Source organism: Gobio gobio, assembly GCF_949357685.1.
Source record: "Gobio gobio genome assembly, chromosome: 13".
Taxonomy (NCBI): domain Eukaryota; kingdom Metazoa; phylum Chordata; class Actinopteri; order Cypriniformes; family Gobionidae; genus Gobio; species Gobio gobio.
Genome location: NC_137106.1, coordinates 45,452,741 through 45,472,863, shown reverse-complemented (window position 1 = coordinate 45,472,863; position 20,123 = coordinate 45,452,741). Strand labels below are relative to the sequence as shown.

General features: G+C 41.2%; 1 protein-coding gene across 3 annotated transcripts in view; it reads right to left on the bottom strand.

Annotated features, from left to right (window-relative positions):
* Positions 1-20,123, bottom strand: part of numb (NUMB endocytic adaptor protein) — a 122,167-nt gene that overhangs the window by 44,045 nt on the left and 57,999 nt on the right. For all 3 annotated transcript variants that reach the window (XM_079833312.1, XM_079833310.1, XM_079833311.1), the window contains exons 2-3: positions 14,329-14,468; positions 5,941-6,015 (exon numbers count right to left, since the gene is read on the bottom strand). In XM_079833312.1, the coding sequence (XP_079689438.1) occupies positions 5,941-6,015; positions 14,329-14,454 (201 nt within the window). In that variant the 5' untranslated portion in view covers positions 14,455-14,468. The remainder of the gene's footprint in view (positions 1-5,940; positions 6,016-14,328; positions 14,469-20,123) is intronic.

Sequence of the window (20,123 nt, the reverse complement as noted above, 5' to 3'; positions counted from 1 at the left end):
CATGAATGGCTTAATCATCGAGCAGAAAGGGTGCGTCTCATGGCATAACGCTGATGTCCTTCCCCCCGAATTCCAACTTTCAGAGGTCAAAGATCATCAGCAAACACAAACAGAGTGACTAGAAACAGTGCTTTCATTCTTCTGAAACCTGAAGGTTAAACTCGAGATAAGAGCTCCGTTACAAAGCCTAGCAAGATGGAGCCTCACGACAACCCGCTTCAAACACAAAAGATAAAATCAAAGCACTTATCGCTTCATGGATACGTCATCCCAATATGCATTGTGATGAATACAGAGAGAAAATTAATTCAATATGGTGACGGAGTTGAGAGAAATGTTATAAAAATAGACCTGCTGCCTATGAAGAGCGCTTAAAATCACTCACTCATGAGATTGCAGTGTGGTTCGTATGCTGCCTAGTAATGGGTCACCTAATAAGGGTCTATATTGTATATGCCAATGCCAACCTAGAACATCTCTTTTTCCATTTATAATAAGACAAGCTCCAAGCATTTAAAAAGCAAGTTAAGATATAACTTAAGTTAAGCTTTGGAGCAATAAGTCTCTTAAGTCATTATATACAATTATTGCATTATATAGTCACCAAATGCAGACATTAGTGCATTAAATCTTCAAATCTTCTTATATGTAAAGCACGTTTATCATTATGAATGCGTGCGCCATCTGGAGGATGTTGGGTGCAGCTCGCACAGTAACGATAAGCAATAAACACAAGTGGATGACATTAATAAAGATGAGCCTCTGCAGAGAGACATGCACTTCCTGGACACGGGTGGCAGGCTTCCAGTGAGAGGAAATCACATTACGGGTTAGAGAACAGTCCTCACATCCACACACACACACAGATCCTGCCACTTCTCCTTCTAATGCCACTTGATTTGGTGCTCCGGGTTACAGTGATGGTAACTTAATCAGTGTTGATTAGTTCTGGAGATAACAAGGTTTGGAGTGTCTGAGTGAGGGTTTGAGTAGGTTACAGGGTCAAGAGAGATGACTTATATGTTAAAGCTGCCTCTTTAAAGCTTGTGTTATTATTTATGTTCAGTCTGTGGGTCTTCATGCAACACTCAGACTAGGGCTAAACAAAACCAAAATGGCAATACAAAGGCTGTGATTTAATTATATAAATATATGCGTTGCATGCTTCATAGCGAAGCGCTGCACTGTGTTCATTTATACGTGAGCAGCTCATGATCCACCCGTGTTTTCAACGTTTCCACACTAAATCCATCTCTGCATCTGCTCTGAGTTTGAGTCACTTTAACATGCACTAAACACCATCACATACTTGTAATGAGAAGCACTTATCAAAAAAAAAAAACTGTTTTTGCACCAAAATAAAAGCTTGATGGTGGACACACCCCCTACTGCTGATTGGCTGGCTCACTTACTCTTCTCCCGCATCATGAGTGGACACACCCCCTACTGCTGATTGGCTGGCTCACTTACTCTTCTCCCGCATCATGAGTGGACACACCCCCTACTGCTGATTGGCTGGCTCACTTACTCTTCTCCCGCATCATGAGTGGACACACCCCCTACTGCTGATTGGCTGGCTCACTTACTCTTCTCCCGCATCATGAGTGGACACACCCCCTACTGCTGATTGGCTGGCTCACTTACTCTTCTCCCGCATCATGAGTGGACACACCCCCTACTGCTGATTGGCTGGCTCACTTACTCTTCTCCCGCATCATGAGTGGACACACCCCCTACTGATGATTGGCTCACTCTCTCTCTCTCTCCTCCCCCATCATGGGTGGACACACCCCCTACTGCTGATTGGCTCACTCTCTCTCTCTCTCTCTCTCTCTCCCCCCCCCATCATGGGTGGACACACCCCTTACTGCTGATTGGCTCACTCTCTCTCCTCCCCCATCATGGGTGGACACACCCCCTACTGCTGATTGGCTCACTCTCTCTCTCTCCCGCCCCCCATCATGGGTGGACACACCCCTTACTGCTGATTGGCTCACTCTCTCTCCTCCCCCATCAATAGTGGACACACCCCTACTGCTGATTGGCTCACTCTCTCTCCTCCCCCATCAATAGTGGACACACCCCTACTGCTGATTGGCTCACTCTCTCTCCTCCCCCATCAATAGTGGACACACCCCCTACTGCTGATTGGCTCACTCTCTCCTCCCCCATCACGAGTGGACACACCCCCTACTGCTGATTGGCTCACTCTCTCCTCCCCCATCACGAGTGGACACACCCCCTACTGCTGATTGGCTCACTCTCTCTCTCCTCCCCCATCACGAGTGGACACACCCCCTACTGCTGATTGGCTCACTCTCTCTCCTCCCCCATCACGAGTGGACACGCCCCCTACCGTTTATTGGCTACAAGTGTATTGTGGTGCTCAGTCCGATCCACCTTCAACAACATTTTTCAGAAACCGCTTACTGCACCTTTAATTATGCAATTTTAGTCAGAATATGGGGATTTTGAAAACATGAGTGGAGTAAATGGCTGACAAAGCAGCCGTATGAGAGCGCAGCATTCCCAGACGAGTGGGAGTTTATTCACAGAGCAAGCAGACATCTGTGATCTCTAAACCTTCGTTTCTTTTGACCGGAGTGAGAAATAAGCAAGATCTTTTCTTTGACAGACTGTGAAATTGAATGTATGAAAAAAAAGTGTGTGAGAAAAAGACTGGGCCACTTCCTCAATTAAACCCCACAGAAAAGGATGGCCTTCTACAGGCAGCCCTCATCCTCTGATCTGAAGCACTAATGTGATTAAACACAGCCAACAGAAGGTCAGACTGAGAAGATACGCAATAACTCAGAGCGAGCCGAAAGTGACAAACATCACGACTCTATTTTCCCCTGAGCTTAACCTGGGCGGCGGCGCCTGAGGCCTTGTCAATGCGGGAAATAGACAGCGCAGTGGACTTCCTTTTCCCTGAAGAATGGAATGTCTTCCGCTAGACAGGAAACTCACGCCTGTCCTTCTGCTGGTGGATTGCGTGTTTACGTGCTGCGGTTTGGGCAAATGATAAGATACCTGTTCTGCTGACTCGGTGCTGGAGCTGGTGCCCAGTGTGAAGCATTCGGGATAATGTGTTCACCGTGGCAAGCTTTCAAAACTACGTCACTCACATTCTACTCAGCAATGCTGTACACTGGAAGCAGCTTCCTCTTTCTGATGTGCTGGCAAGCGACTTCAGACCTTCTTTTCAGGCTGTCAAATTTGCAAATTTGACACTCATGATGACACTAATGCTAAATCACACCGCTCTGAATGTTAAGTGTCATCAAAACTTGAAAAACTCATAAACTAGGACTGTTGTGACATTTGTTTGTGGGCATGTTATGTAGTATTGTAACACCTTCGCTCAGCAGTCAAGCCAGTGGAAATGCAGATGGTTTGAGAGAGAGATACAGGGCAGAGCTCAGAGGTGGTTAAAGGAACAGTGAGATTATTGGCCAATAACTTACATATACACAAACGTTTGGGGTCAGTAAGAAGTGTTATTACAATTTAAAAGAACAGTTTTCTATGTGAATATACTTTAAAGTGTAATTTATTCCTGTGATCAAAGCTGGATTTTCAGCATCATTCCTCCGGTCTTCAGTAGCTATGTTTCCATCCAAAGTTGCGAATGTAATTTCATTGCAAAAATGCAATATCGCATAAAACATTTGCGAATAAAGCACCGTTTCCATCCAGTGAGTCGAAGAGAACATAATCGTCACTTCCTGATAAATCACACAGAAACATAGGAGACGCCACCATATATAATAATTTTCGTATATATTAAATAATTTGCGTCTCAGAGAAACTCGTGCGTCTCAATAAACGTGTTGTTATGCTTTCAGAGGCAGATGCTGCTGTTTGGGAACGCAGTCGTGTAAGACAGTTCTAGGAGGGAAATATACCGAGCATCTTTGACAACAGTCTTCCGAATGACCAAAACAGCATTTCAGATGCTGTGCGAACAAGATTTTTCGGCTTGTTACTACAGTTATGCTGTTACATTGTGAAAGTCACATTATTTTTTTTATGCGCATCAAGGAATTTATTTGATAATGCATTTCCATCGTAGTTTATGCGCATGTTTTCGTATCGGATAGAAAATGTATCCTACTCAAATGTTTTTTTAAGCATTTTTAGAATTTAGGCGAATCTTGGCGTTTCCATTCAGCCTTTTTTGATGCGATATCCCAAAATGCGCATAAAAATAGGTGGATGGAAACAAAGCTAGTGTCACATGATCCTTCAGAAATCATTCTAATATGATGATGATTTGTTTCTCAAGTAACATTTCTGATTATAAGCAATGTTGAAAACTTGATTTTTGTGAAAACTGTGATTGTTTTAAGAATAACATTCAAAAGAATGGCATTTATTAAAACGGAACATTTTTGTAACAATGTAAAAGTCTTTCCTGTCAATTTTGATCTATTTAATGCATCCTTAGTGAATAAAAGTTAAGTGATTGTTTCACACTAGTCTAGGGATGGGACGATTACCGGTTTCACGATAAACCACAATAAAATATCAGGACAGTTAGTAATATCGTTTAAAATTTAATTATCATTAATTATTACGATTTTAAAAACTCGTTTTCAAGTTTGCAGCAAGTGGATTTGAGCCAAAGACGAACAAACAAGTTCAAATAAGACTATTAAGGGGCTAGGGATGGAACGATTACAGGTTTCACAATAAAATGTTCTGACGGTTAGTAATATAGTTTAAAATTTAATTATCATTAAAACCGCATTTGATTATCACGATTTTGAAAACTCGCGCTAAATCCTGTCCAGCCAGGTCAGTCTGGCGCAGACGCAGCGCGCAATGTTGTTTTTTGAATGAGAAGAAACGTCACGAAGTCCAAACTACGTCTGGGAAAAAATTGGACACAAAGTTTTGAGTTGAAATATTTTATCTCACTCGCTTGACATGAACGTGAAGCTTCCGCGAAGAAAAGTGGCTTTGAGCCGAAGACGAACGAACAAGTTTAGACAAGAATATTAAGGTATATTCATCGTACACTTATTACACAGATTTTCTTTACCACATAAATAATTACGGGGACATATTAAATTGAGATTAATGTTTTAAATCTTACCTGTTTATAAATACATTTTGTACAGCGTACAAAACAATCGTCCAGACAAGATGATCACAAGAAGTTATAGTAATAATTATAGTGGTATTAATAGTAAAGTCCTCTGATTTCATTTTCAATACAATCAAAAGCAGAGACGCAAGACGCATTAATGAAACGAGAGAGCACGCGTCTGTTTTGATACGTGGATGTGCGCTGGTATAATGCGTTGCTATTGGCGACGGTCATTATAAGGAAAGGAACTGGCACAGAATAGAATCTAGCTTAAAAAAAGTGCATTGTTTTATTTGTTGTTTGTTGAAATGTGTTCAGTGTGTGCATCTGTTCTTTTTGAACACTTTCATCTCATTTGAACAAAAAAATTAATCGTGATCATTCGGGTCACTATAATCATGAAATGTTCATACCGTCCCATCCCTACACTAGTCTTGTTAACACGAGTGATATTTAATTCTTGAAGATATACTTGTCTTAAATAATGTCTATTTTAACATTTATTATCTGCTCCTGTGTACAGTGCTTCTATTGTAAATGTAGCATTTGCTAAATCATTTTCTGTATAATCGACATTATGACTCAAATGCAGCCGAGTGAGCTCAACTCGTATCAAACCTGGAACATTTTTTAACTGACGCATGATAACATGAGCGAGACCGAGGGAAGGGGGAGAGAACGGCAGAAGGAGACAGACACACTTTAAATAGATCACTTGGTGTGGACTGCAGGAAAAGAGATGTGTCGTGATTGGAGGAGGACAGACATGGACTGAGGAGATTGTTAAGGTGATGAGCAGGAGATATGACAAATGAAGGACGTCTTGTGTGCGTTTGTACACCTACCGTCTTCAATCTCTTGACAGCTTCTTCACAGATGTGCATGCCACGAGACTCGTCGACCTCCACGTGCCCCAGATACTACAGAGAGAGACACACACAGAGAAACAGTAGTTTAGCTTTGAAACCGTGTCACTCAGTCTTTCCCGCTCCAACAGGAAGAGGTCACGCAGACCCATCTATTCCTGTTGGAGCTACCGGCCCGGTGGCCACTGACACTCAATGTGCGGAAACGCCGGCGCCCTCCCCTACCCGCGACAGACCTCTCTCGTAGAAGACATCACTGCGTCTCGCCCAAAGGCCTCCTGGGGCGGCTGAGGTCAGGCCAAGAGGCGGACAGCTATTGTACTGAGAGGAAGTCCTTCCCCTTCCCCTAGTAAAACACACAGGAGCTGCTTGGCTATTGTCAGTGTGTGACATCAGCGGACGCACTAATGAGAGCAGCTAGAGGTGTGCATCTGTTTATTAACTAGGGCTGGGTAAAAAATATCGATTTTAGGGTGTACTCACACACTAAGCACGGTTGCCTGCACTCACATTGCACTTAACGTACCGGGTCAGAGCACATCAACATCAACAACTTTTTGTTTTGAAGAAGACCGGAAGAAAAGCGCTTTTAGCTAATAGACTGCTTAATAGATGTATAATTTATGCCGCGCAGCGATTTTCACTTGCACATATCAGAAGATTATTACGGAGGCAGCTGACTTTGATGCAGCTTTACTCACAAACTACAATTCATGTCCTTCAATAAGGTGAGAACCAGGCCCGAAATAAACCTAAATATACTTGAATTAATTGAAAAGTGTATCCAAGTTAGGGCTGCACGATTCATCGAAAGATAATCGAAACCGAATTTCAGAACCTCTAACCGACGTATTTTTCCCATGTCGGTTATTTCGGTTTTAGTCACGTGACTCCGCCCCGTCAGTCACATCAAGTGCAGTTTGCAGGCACACAGAGATGCAGGAGCGGTTATCTGTGTTTATAGATGCCCAGAATCACTATAGTAACTGCATGTTTTACACAGTTTAAGTTTTTAATGCGAGTTTCCATCCAGTGTTTTTTTTTTTTATGTGATATCCCAAAATGTGCATAAAAATTGGTAGATGGAAACATGGCTATTGTACTGCATAGGAGCAAGGAATTTAACTGCTGTGCCTTCACATCACACAATATTTCTCTCTCGCTTATACACAAATTAAACAAGATCTGAGCGGTGTCATCCCTGACTGCACACACACACACACACACACACACAATTATAAAACAATTATATCCTATATTTATCCTGATCTAATGTTGACTATCTAACTATATATCATTCGACAGCTTATGAACTCAAGATTCAACCTGTGAAAACCGTTTTGAAATCGGATTGTGCGTTATCATGGAAACGCAACATCTAAATTCTTCTAGCGGCTCCTCCCCTAGTGGGCGTCATCATGTTTCATGTTACAACATTTATTTAAAAAAAGATTATAATAAAAACCTTTTCTAAACTTGACAAAACACATATTGTCAGAAAGGTCTGAGTCTCACGGTTCTATATCTGCCAACTATTTTGTGACAAAAATATATACATTTGTTACAGGAGATTGCATAAAAAAAACCCTATGGAATTTCAATGACACCCCGAGGCTATTTGTGGAACAGCGCCTAAACTAAATTTAATGGGAACTTCAATTTTTGTGATATCAACTTCAAATTTGGAACACAAATTGGTAAGACATTTGGCTTTGATTTGATTTTAGAGTAAAAATTATTTCGTAACATGTTTTATTTACAATATTTAGTAAAGTACATTTGATTTACAGTACATTTAAACTTTCATAACTTTTCATAAGTGATTTCATAATCTGCTGACAGTCTTCTTTAAAATTACACTAAACGTATGTCTATATTCCAAAGCATTCTTGAATTGCAACCATTTGAGTTTGGATAGTGCATTTTAATGTATATTTTCAAAAAGAGGGGGGCGGGGCTAGACTAGTCGACAAGTGGTAGGGCTTCAACAACTAATCGATAAAACCGTTTATTATCAATAATGAAAATAATCGACAACGAATTTGATCATCGCTTAGTAACGTTTGCGTGCTGTCAGCCAGCCTCGTTGCTTCACAGTCGTGAATAACCCATTTCTATGGACAAAACGCATATGGAAAAGGACAGACTGAGCTGCTCCGGGAAAGCTTCATGATCCAAGTTGTCCATAACATGAGAATGCTTTATATTTATAAGCGCTTCTAACAAAAGCATCAGCGTTTACCGCGTCTTGCCCTGTTGTGCTTGATGTGCTTCCTCACATGTGTTTTCCTCAGTGCATAACTTACATTTTATATATGTAAATGTTAGAAAGTCTCTCAAATATTTCCATTTAGCATATTCTGACAAGAAGCGAGTCTTGTTAAACTTCACAGAGTTCAATGAACGTCAATCAGACGGAGCGCAGTAGAACCGGAGCGCAATAATACTCGCCATTTATTACGAGTAATCATATTTATGAGTGCAGTAAAAGTAACCTAACCAAACCTAACAGTAACCTAACCTAACCCTAACCCTAACCTAACCTAACCTAACCCTAACCCTAACCCTAACCTAACCTAACCTAACCCTAACCCTAACCTAACCTAACCTAACCTAACCTAACCTAACCTAACCCTAACCCTAACCCTAACCCTAACCCTAACAGTAACAAGACACTATTGTTGAATAGCCCACTAATGTGATATAATAACTATGTTCAGACGAATGAATGCGTGTTCCTCATACCTCGTACAAGTTAACATTTTGTGCTTTTGTTTTCATTTATTATCACTTTTAATTTAGTCGTTTTAATTTCTGCTTTAAAATAGCTAAGCAATCAGTTGTTTTTAGGTTTAAAATGCATTTGAACCCTTTTATGGCTTATAAAATGTACAGCATAGCCGACATATATATCCACTATATTTGTTTTTATAGGCTTTGTACTACACATTGTTTGGAGGACCGCATTTGGCAGGATGTGGAATAATATTGTTTATAATAATTCATTAAAATGTATTTTTTTAATGCATAATATTTTTTGGGGTTTATCCGATTATTTGAAAACATTATCAACAGATTAATCAATTATCAAAACAAAAAAACGCTAGTTGCAGCACTAACTAGTCGGTTGCAAAATTTCTGTTTAAATGTTAATGAAATTAGTCGTTGCGCACATCCCTACTTATAAGCAACTTCTGAACCAGTTATTGAGCATGAATGAGAACAGCAGCTGTCTAGAACCACGAGAGCAGCCGTTTTCCATAGCCTGTAAAAGAACAGAGCAGTAATTTAGCTGGGAAATGGGCACAGAGTTATTCATAGAGCTCCTCTTCTTGAGCAGTCAGGCCTGCTTACATAAGTGTGTCCTCAACACAACTCAACCTTTATGGTCATCTTTCAAAAAAATTGATGTCAATAGCCAGGTATCAAAAACTTGAGCCAGGTATCAAAAACTTGAGTCCAGAAAGAGAAAGAGAAGTGTGAAGGTTACAAAAACATTTAAAAGATATCCAAGTCATACGTCACACAGAAATGAAAAGAAAATACATTTTAAAATAAAAACAGGTTTTCACAAAAACATTACAATAATATATTACTTAAATTGTACAGTATATTTGCAAACAGCAACTGCATTACTGAGAATGAGATATTTTGGAGGGGAGATGTGATTAATCACAAAAATCATAATATCCTAAAACATATGCTTTATTTTCCATTTACAAACTATATTATTATGAATAATATTCTGTATACACCGATCAGGCATAACATTATGACGTGAGTGAAGTGACACTGATTATCTCTACATCACCTGTTAGTGGGTGGGATATATTAGGCAGAATAGTGACCATTTTGTCCTCAAAGTTGATGTGTTAGAAGCAGGAAAAATGGGCAAGCGTAAGGATTTGAGTGAGTTTGACAAGGGCCAAATTGTGATGGCTAGACAAACGGATCAGAGCATCTCCAAAACTGCAGCTCTTGTGGGGTGTTCCCGGTCTGCAGTGGTCAGTCTCTATCAAAAGTGCTCCAAGGAAGGAACAGAGGTGAACCGGAGACAGGGTCATGGGCGGCCAAGGCTCATTGATGCACGTGGGGAGCGAAGGCTGGCCTGTGTGGTCTGATCAAACAGACGAGCTACTGGAGCTCAAATTGCTCAAGAAGTTAATGCTGGTTCTGATAGAAAGGTGTCACAATACACAGAGCATCACAGTGCGTTGCTTACCTGGGGAACACAAGGCAACAGGATGCGCTTTGGGAAGAAGGAAAGCCGGAGAAGGCAGTGTGATGCTGTGGGCAAATGTTCTGCTGGGAAACCTTGGGTCCTTCCATCCATGTGGATGTTACTTTGACACGCACCACCAACCTAAGCATTGTTGCAGACCATGAACACCCTTTCATGGAAACGGTATTCCTGGTGGCTGTGGCTCTTTCAGCAGCTAATACGCCTGACACAAAGCAAAAATGGTTCAGGAATGGTTTGAGAAGCACAACAACGAGTTTGATGTGTTGACTTGACCTCCAAATTCCCCAGATCTCAATCCAATCGAGCATCTGTGGGATGTGCTGAACAAACAAGTCCAATCCCACCTCGCAACTTACATGACTTAAAGGATCTCCTGCTAACATCTTGGGTCCAGATACCACAGCACACCTTCAGGGGTCTAGTGGAGTCCATGCCTCGACGGGTCAGGGCTGCTTTGGCAGCAAAATGGGGAACAACACAATATTAGGTCATAATGTTATGCCTGATCGGTCTACGGCCTACATTAAATTTTAGAATTATATTTTATACTTAGAATTCTTTTCAATGGTCTATAACACGCATCCCGGGGTTATTGTTTATTAGATTTCCATTGACATTTGCAGTGGCTCGTAAAACTGAGAAAGAATGTGCCGCTAATTTGTGCATGAGCTCAGAACTGCACGACTGTTAATCCTCAGCTTTGCCTCAATCTGCTTTAAACGCAGATCTATTCATCAAGACATCCATGATGAGTGTTAAAAATATGAACGGATTAATGTTAAGGATCATAAACCAATCCGTGAATTACAAAGAAATTTGAGCACCGTTCACTTGCATTATATGGAGAAAAATCTTCATTTCTCTTCGCTGAAGAAAGAAAGTCATCTTGGATGGCCTGGGAGGGTGAATAAATAATCAGGGATTTTTCATTTTTGGGTGAACTATTCCTTTAAGAAGGAGAAGAAAAGAGAAGAGAATTTTTAGAAAATGTTATTTATGCTCCAAAACAACCAATTCACTGGATGTCATTTTCCTGAAATTCAAGCACCTCAACTGAACAAAAGCACGAGCCATAAAAACACTGACTCACTGCTTTACACACACACACACACACACACACACACACACACACACACACACACACACACACACACACACACACACACACACACACACACACACACACACACACACACACACACACACACACACACACACACACACACACACACACACACACACACACACACACACACACACACACACACACACACACACACACACACACACACACACACACACACACACAGAGCTGTATGGAGTATATTTATGTACAGCAGGTGGAGAAATAAGAGCTCAGATGATGAGAGTGAATTTAGGACACGACAACAGAACACACACACACACACACGCGCAATCCCGCCAGAGGCCACCGATTTACTGTGACCTTTTGGTACAATAATAAGCCAGCCTAAAAACAGAGGTAAAAAATAAAAACATCAACAGGGGGAAAAAAAACACGCTAATGGTTTGAGTGCGGAGACCAGGGCTGGACTGGAGCTAAAATTCGGCCCTGGACAAATCCAGCCCATGCGGCCCATGAGTTCCCCCGTGAGTGTTAGGGACTTAAATATAAACAAATGAATAAATAAAACTAGGACAGGGACTTTTGTCACATTGAGAAGGACTTGCAGTAAAGCACTGATGTTGAGCTAGGATAGTAAATGCGGTCATCATTTGCTCACATGTTGTTCCAAACCTGTGTGACTTTCTCTCTTCTGTGATGCACAAAACCATTTTGGTTAGGCTACCCTTGACTTCTATTGTATGGACAAAAAAACAGGGTTTTCTTTTATGTTCCACAGAAAGAAAGTAATTCATGTTTGGGTGAGTAAATGATGACATTTTGGGTTGAACTACCCCCTTTAAAAACAATAATACCTCATTTACGCAAGACATCTGTCTTTCATGAGGCTCTCATTTACAATTTACATCAATTAAAATTCTTAAAAACTATTAAAAGGTTCATTAAACATTTTTAAAGAGAAAAAGCTTTGTCCTTAATTCATGGGATCCTGGCTTTAAAGCCATTTAGTTAAATTATCCTTTAATTGCCCAAATTAGATTTCCAATGGTTCTTGCATAGCCTCCAGAGTTTAACTGTAAGTTTTATTTAGGTTTAAGATCATGGTGGACACAGGTAAAACCATGCTCAATAACATGGCTATATGGTTCTCAAATAAATAAATACAAATTTTGATACCATAGAAAGTATGAAAACAGCCTCTATAAATGGGATTTATATTCCGCGATATTTAGGACCAGATTTACTAAACAGGGCAAATTAGCGTGCAAATTCAATCCCATAAAAGCACAGATGGGAGTGTAAAGTTCAACTGACGACACACAAATTGAAGAACACAGACACAGCCGGATCATTTCCATAATGACCAACACAATCTAACCAAGAGCAGCGCAAATTAGCTTCTGGTTTAAAACCAAGCCACAACCTCCTCCAGTTTCTCTTGAAGCCAATACGGAAGTGACTTAAACTGCAGTTCATCGACTGGCCACTAGAGACAGACTCCAGAAGGAGCAGAATCTCATTGAGCCTCATGTTAAAATGCCCAACTTTACAGCAGATTAAAACATGTTTACAGTCTGGGACAAATTGTGGTTATCAATACGGCTAATTTTGCACTTCATTACAACTGTGAGGGGAACTCATTAGTTTACATTATATAAAGCCTTAAAGTTCTGCATAAGTAAGAGCGTGGCCACTTTGAGTGACAGGTGGATAGCCATTTATCTGCTGTCTGTTAGTCGTCACGTCAGCGCCCATGGCGCGCCTTTTTGCCCATTTTCTGTTATCCGGGAGTGACGCGCTGACAAGATGGCGACGGCCAGCTCGTCCCTACTTCAGACTTCAGAATCCTATGGGTGACATCACGGACACTACGTCCATATTTTTTTACAGCCTATGTTTAAAACATGCTTTTTTGGGGGGCGGTAAATAATGGCGCAAACCCCAGTAAACTGACAGGCACAAACCTCAGTAAATCACCTCGCATGATTCATTTAAATACTCTCCTCCCACAAATACTGCGTCTGAAAGGGAAACTCCTACAAATGCATATGCAATAAGATCAGCCGCAAAAATAACCCTGTCCACGCACACAATTTTTACTTCGTGTCTTTAGTTAATCATGACAGTAGTTTTTTAATGCCAAAAGAGCAGCTGCATCGAAGCCTTACATCACCAAGTGCAATGCAAAGTGTGGGATGCAGTGGGGTAAAGCACGCCGCCACTGGACTCTAGAGCAGTGGAGACGTGTTCTCTGGAGTGACCAATCACACTTCTCTGTCTGGCAATCCGATGGACGAGTCTGGGTTTGGCGGTTGGCAAGAGAACGGAACTTGCCTGACTGCATTGTGCCAAGTGTAAAGTTTGGTGGAGGGGGGATTATGGTGTGGGGTTGTTTTTCAGGGGTTGGGCTTGGCCTCTTAGTTCCAGTGAAAGGAACTCTTAATGCTTCAGCATACCAAGACATTTTGGACAATTTCATGCTCCCAACTTTGTGGGAACAGTTTGGGGACGGCCACTTCCTGTTCCAACATGACTGCGCACCAGTGCACAAAGCAAGGTCCATGAAGCGAGTTTGGTGTGGAGGAACTTGACTGGCCTGACCTCAACCTGATAGACCTTTGGGATGAATTATAGCGGAAACTGCTAGCCAGGCCTTCTCTTCCAACATCAGTGCCTGACCTCACAAATGCGCTTCTAGAAGAATGGTCAAAAATTCCCATAAACACACTCCTAAACCTAAACCGTGCTGTCATAGCTGCAAAGGGTGAGCCAACTCCATATTAAACCCTACGGATTAAGAATGGGATGTCATTAAAGTTCATGTGCATGTAAAGGCAGGCGTCCCAAAAGTTTTGCCAATATAGCGCATCAAAAAAAGGTGTGAATTACAGCATATTATTTTCCAAAAACAGGTCAGAGACGAGTGTTCAGACAGTAGCAGACAACAAGTGCCTCAAAGCTCTAGTAATCTCTAGCATGAACAGCATGAAAATGATGGACAGCTGCAGGTGGTTCAGCACAGGTGTGTGTCCATTACCTTCACAGCGAAGCTGCATTTGCCCCCGCGTACGGCTTCCTCGTCTGTCTGCCACTGGTGCGGCCGGCTGGACTCTGGCACGTAAACGTCTTTCTTTCGCCGGAAGCTCTGTCGTAGCTTATTCATCGCTTAACCTCCTCCTGCAGACACAGAGAGACGTTTCAGACAGATGCCAACAGACGACTCAAACTAGCAGGAAGAGCCAGACCTCACATCTGGTCCATTAATAACTAAACATTATTGGAAAAAACATGCAAAACAAAAAGAAATTCCTTTAACTTGCTACACATATAATGGCTGTCATAGTACCAAAACTTGAGCAGTCAATACCAGTGCTAGTGAATGGGTTTGCCACTTTCATATCTGACTCAATTAAGCTCAATTAAAATATGTCCCCAGAGTGTGTATGTGAAGTTTTGGCTCAAAATACCCCACAGATCAAATGAGCTGCTGCTCCCGGCCCCCTTTCAGGAAGAGGGCGGAGCTTCAAGAGCTCGTGTTAGCAGCTCCACCAAAATATCAGAAACTGCTCAGCCTTTAATGTTCAAACCGGAGTCGGACAATGATGGAGAGACTCAACAAGAAGTGACCACATGTAGAATGAGACGGGACGTTTCTGAATGCTTAGTTGATGAATTTATGGAGCTGATGTGGAGTTATATCTTCAAGTCACTGATTAGCATATTCTGTCATGATAATCTATAAATCGATTCTTAACATAGATTTTTGGTAACTAATTATCCTGCTGTGCAAATACATGAACTTTACATTTTAACCAGAATTGAAGCTAATATGTGTTTTGTTTTTAGTTAGAATATCTGTTTGACAGTATTGCCATATTAAAAATGATTATGAAGATTTCTTTCAATACTTTTATTTTATTAATAGTTACATTCAAGATTAACAAGCTCTAATGAAACATGGTAAGCCATACAATTGCAAAGAACAATCATTAAGAATGAAAAATTGTCACACTTAGTTGTAAATTGAGAACTGTTTAGTTTCTTTAGAACATTTTAACAAAAAATGCCTTTAAAAGCAAAAAAGTTTACTTTGGTTAGAGCCAAACAAAAAATCTTTAAAACACGGGCTAATGCAGAAGAAAAACAACTTTAGCGCTCGCTGAGAAGCCAAATTCAGTGTGTGCATAACATCTCACATGAGAAAACTTGAGCTGCAACAGTCATGTTAGAGACATTTAACCAATCACTCACCAAAACAAGTCTTTGTTCGTTTGAAACATTGTGCAGTAGTTCAGCAATATTCGAGAAGTCATTCCAAAAATGATGCCACGGATGTTGGTTTATGTCCCGGCCACCACATCGGAGATCTGGGAGTGTTATTAATCATGGCAAGGAAAGCGCCGTATAGCCTACTTGAGCACCACTTCAATATTTTGGCTCAGAATTTCGTTTGTTGGAAATATTCAATTAATTTAGAAGTGCTTTTGAAATTAAAAACTTTGCATTTAATAAGCAAAATACATGTTTGAAATGGAGAGGCAGCCGCAGCGCAGACACAGAGCGGCCAGAGAAACGGAGGAGCGACTGCTGTAAGCGTTTGAGCAAAACTGCGGAAAAACTGCATAAAACATGCGGGTGTTGAACCCTCTCACACTGTAAAAAAAAAAATCAGGTCTCCAATTGAAAATTTCTAGTGAACGATCACATCTAAATTTTTCAGTTGGCCAAATTGAATTTCTTGAATTTTAATTGAATTAAATTGCATAAATTCACAGAAATTCAATTTGGCCAACTGAAAAATTTAGATGTGATCGTTCACTAGAAAATGTTCAATTGGAGACCTGAATTTTTTTACAGTGCACTGGGAAAAGTGTCTCCACGGGTGCGACGCCCCTGAGCAGGTCATAGGCTGCGTTCACACTGCAGGCTGAAACGACCCAATTCCGATTTTTTTTGCCCTTATGCGACCTGTATCTGATCTTTTCATGACAGTCTGAACGACACAGATCCGATCTTTTCAAATGCGACCCAGGCCACTTGGGTATGTGGTCCAAATCCGATACATATCCGATCTTTTGAAATGCGTCTTCAGTCTGAACTGCCAGGTCACATGTATTCGACCCGCACGTCGTTGATACGCGACAAACGTCATCATTGTAACTCCCGTTCCTTACTCCAGTCCAGTGGTGGCGGTAATGCGCAAGAAATAGTTGCTAACCGCCAATAAAAGAAGAAGTACGCACCTGTTGCTAGCCAATACACTCCAACTCCAACGTGTTTCTGCACTGTTATGGGCCGCCGCAGACGTGTCTCTTCCCGTGACAAAGTTAGTTGAAGGCGCTCGCAAACATAATTGAAGGTGGATCTGGTCATTCTAAAGTTACTGACGAATTCGGTATCAGTAAAGCCACTCACATCAGTATCCCACCACTCCTGGCTGCGACTCCGCACACATACGTTTCTCTGTACCGACGTTGCTACCACTGCTCCACAAAACGCCATGGCCAAAAACCTTGCTCTCCTCCTCTTTTTTAATTTTCTTCTTAACATGAGAAGGTTGTACTGGTGCTGGCTCCGTTGCGAAAATAACTTTAATAAAGCTAAACGAACTCCAATGCTGACACCCATATATGGCTACTTCCGTAAACAACAAGTGACGTCGTTGACCGTTGAGTACTCTTCTGCGCATGCGGGTCACTTCTGGGTCATTTCACGTTCACACAGGAGATCACAAAAGGTCGCATTTAATTGGAAATGTGAACGGCCTTGCAAAAAAATCGCATTTTTTCAAAAAAATCGGAATTGAGCATTAAGCCCTGCAGTGTGAACACAGCCATAGTTTGTCCATTTTATCTTAAACGAAGGCAATTCACCAGCATACGAACGTTCGCCTATCAGCGGGTTTTTCTGTTTGGCCGGTGATCGTGCGCGCGCACACAGTGGTGAAGTGGCCGTTTGAATTGAACACAGAATCGATTCTGAATTTTTGAGAATCGATTCTGAATCGTTGGATAACGAATTGCGATGCATCGATACATCGACCTTTTCTCCCACCCCTACCGTTGCTTGGTAACGACGGCGCGCGAGAAGGTGGCAAAATGCACAGCATTGCTCACCTCACGTTTATATTTTCGTTTTTGAGCCGTTGGTTTTGTTACCAAAGCTTCAGTACGTAATGCGTGTATCTGCCGCGAATGTACTGCAAATGCTCTAAAGAACGCTGAAGACGAGCAGAAATGAGCATCATGTAGATCTCTACAGCTCTCTGCTTTCAGAACATCGGTCACGCTCATCATTAATAGCGGTTCACTTCCGCGATTTAGTACGATTGCGTTCACATCAGCAGCGAACCGTCCCAGAGTTCACATGAACCGAACCCCAGGCCACCCTTTTCAAGCGGACTCGGGTGCGGTTTTGGGTGAGTTCGGAAGACAGCATTCACATCATCCAAACGAACCGAACTCTGACCTCAATCGAACCCGGGTGCGCACCAAAACGGCTAGTGTGAAAGCACCCTTAGGGCGTCTTAACTTTGCAGATGTTGTTTATGCTCAAACAGTAACATTACAAATTAACCGCAGTTAAAAAAGTGAAATCATAATCAACCATACTTTTAAGTTTTTAATGCACATTTAAACGCTTGGAGTTTCCATCCAGTGTTTTTTATCCCAAAATGTGCATAAAAATAGATAGATGGAAACATGGCTATTGTACTGCATAGGAGCAAGGAATTTAACTGCTGTGCCTTCACATCACACAATATTTCTCTCTCGCTTATACACAAATTAAACAAGATCTGAGCGGTGTCATCCCTGACTGCACACACACACACACACAGACGCAGTGCTGAGTCACATCAGAGCCGCTGTGGATCAGTCACCTGCAGAGCCAGACAGCAGACACACACACACACACACACACACACACACACACACACACACACACACACACACACACACACACACACACACACACACACACACACACACACACACACACACACACACACACACACACACACACACACACACACACACACGATTCAAAGCCTCTGAACCTTCCACAGAGAGCAACAGAGAAACAGGGCGAAGCTTCATTTCCCTTTACAGTCACAGAAGATCAGATTTCAACAGCATAACGTGACACTCATTTGAATGAGCCAGGAGAGACGCATACACACACACACACACACACACACACGTATGGCAGTGAGAAACAGCTTGTCTTGCAAGGAGGAAAACACAATAGTACATTAGCATAAGAAACCAGTGCCAAGCCCGGCTTGAGCAATAGAAAGAAACACCACACACACACACACACACACACACACACACACACACACACACACACACACACACACACACACACACACACACACACACACACACACACACACACACACACACACACACACACACACACACACACACACACACACACACACACACACACACACACACACACACACACACACACACACACACACACACACACACACACACACACACACACACACACACACACACACACAGGTTCGTTACTGAAAGACTGAAAGAGTTATTCCTGGTTTTGTGTGTGTGTACATGTATATAGTTAGTTAGTTAGTTAGTAGGTTTAGCGAGGCTTGACACTCACTTAAGGAACACATTAAAACATTTCAGAGGTGTAATGTTTCAAATAATAGATACAGAAGAAGATTACATTTATCAGAATACAAAAAAGTACACTGGGTTTTTAAATAATTCTGCTTCAAACTGTATTGAAATATTATGTAAATATTTAAAGGCTTTCTTTGAACTGTGTGTGTGTGTGTGTGTGTGTGTGTGTGTGTGTGTGTGTGTGTGTGTGTGTGTGTGTGTGTGTGTGTGTGTGTGTGTGTGTGTGTGTGTGTGTGTGTGTGTGTGTGTGTGTGTGTGTGTGTGTGTGTGTGTGTGCAAACATATGCATGTAATAAGCCGATTGTTGTACTGATACTAGTAAAAAATGATATATTGAATAATTCAAATTCTTAATCTTTCCTATCTGTGACGGCAAAGCCCAGACAAAAAAAAATGTGTTGAATTTAATGCCAGATACAGTTTACTGTGCATCCAAAACACCAATAACTACCAGGAATAAAATATGCAAAATGTTTAATTATAAATAAGCTTGAAATACACTAGGACTCTTATTTTGAAATGTCTATGCTTTACTACTTCCAGCTGCTCATTCAAAAATACGATTGAAATAAAATATTCACTCTCACACATTACAAACACCATGAAGATTGTCATAATACATCAACAGAAAATAATAATCAATCATCTGGAATAAATTTCAACCTTCTCTGAAACCGTGAGCCAGTAAAGTCACGGTAAAAATCTTCCAAAGTGTTTTTCACCCAAAATAAATAGCTAGGTTTCCACAAAAATAAGCAGCAGCACAAGTGTTATGTTGATCATAATCAGAAATGTGTCTTGAGAATATCTGAATGATTTCTGAAGGATCATGTGACAGTGAAGACTGGAGTAATGATGCTGAAAATACAGCTTTGATCACAGGAATAAATTACATTTTACTATACATTCACATAGAAAACTGCTGTTTTAAACTGTAATAATATTTCACAATATTACTGTTTTTACTGTATTTTTGATCAAATAAATGCAGCCTTGATGAGCAGAAGACTGACCCTAAACTTTTGAACTCTAGTGTGTGTAGTGTGTAAAAAATGATGAGTTTTTGTCACTGACAAATATTCATTCCCACTGTGCAAATACAGAGCAGCAGAAGAAAACGAAGAGGAAAAATGCTAATAAGCAGAAGAGATTAGCGTGCGTGTGTGTGTGCGTG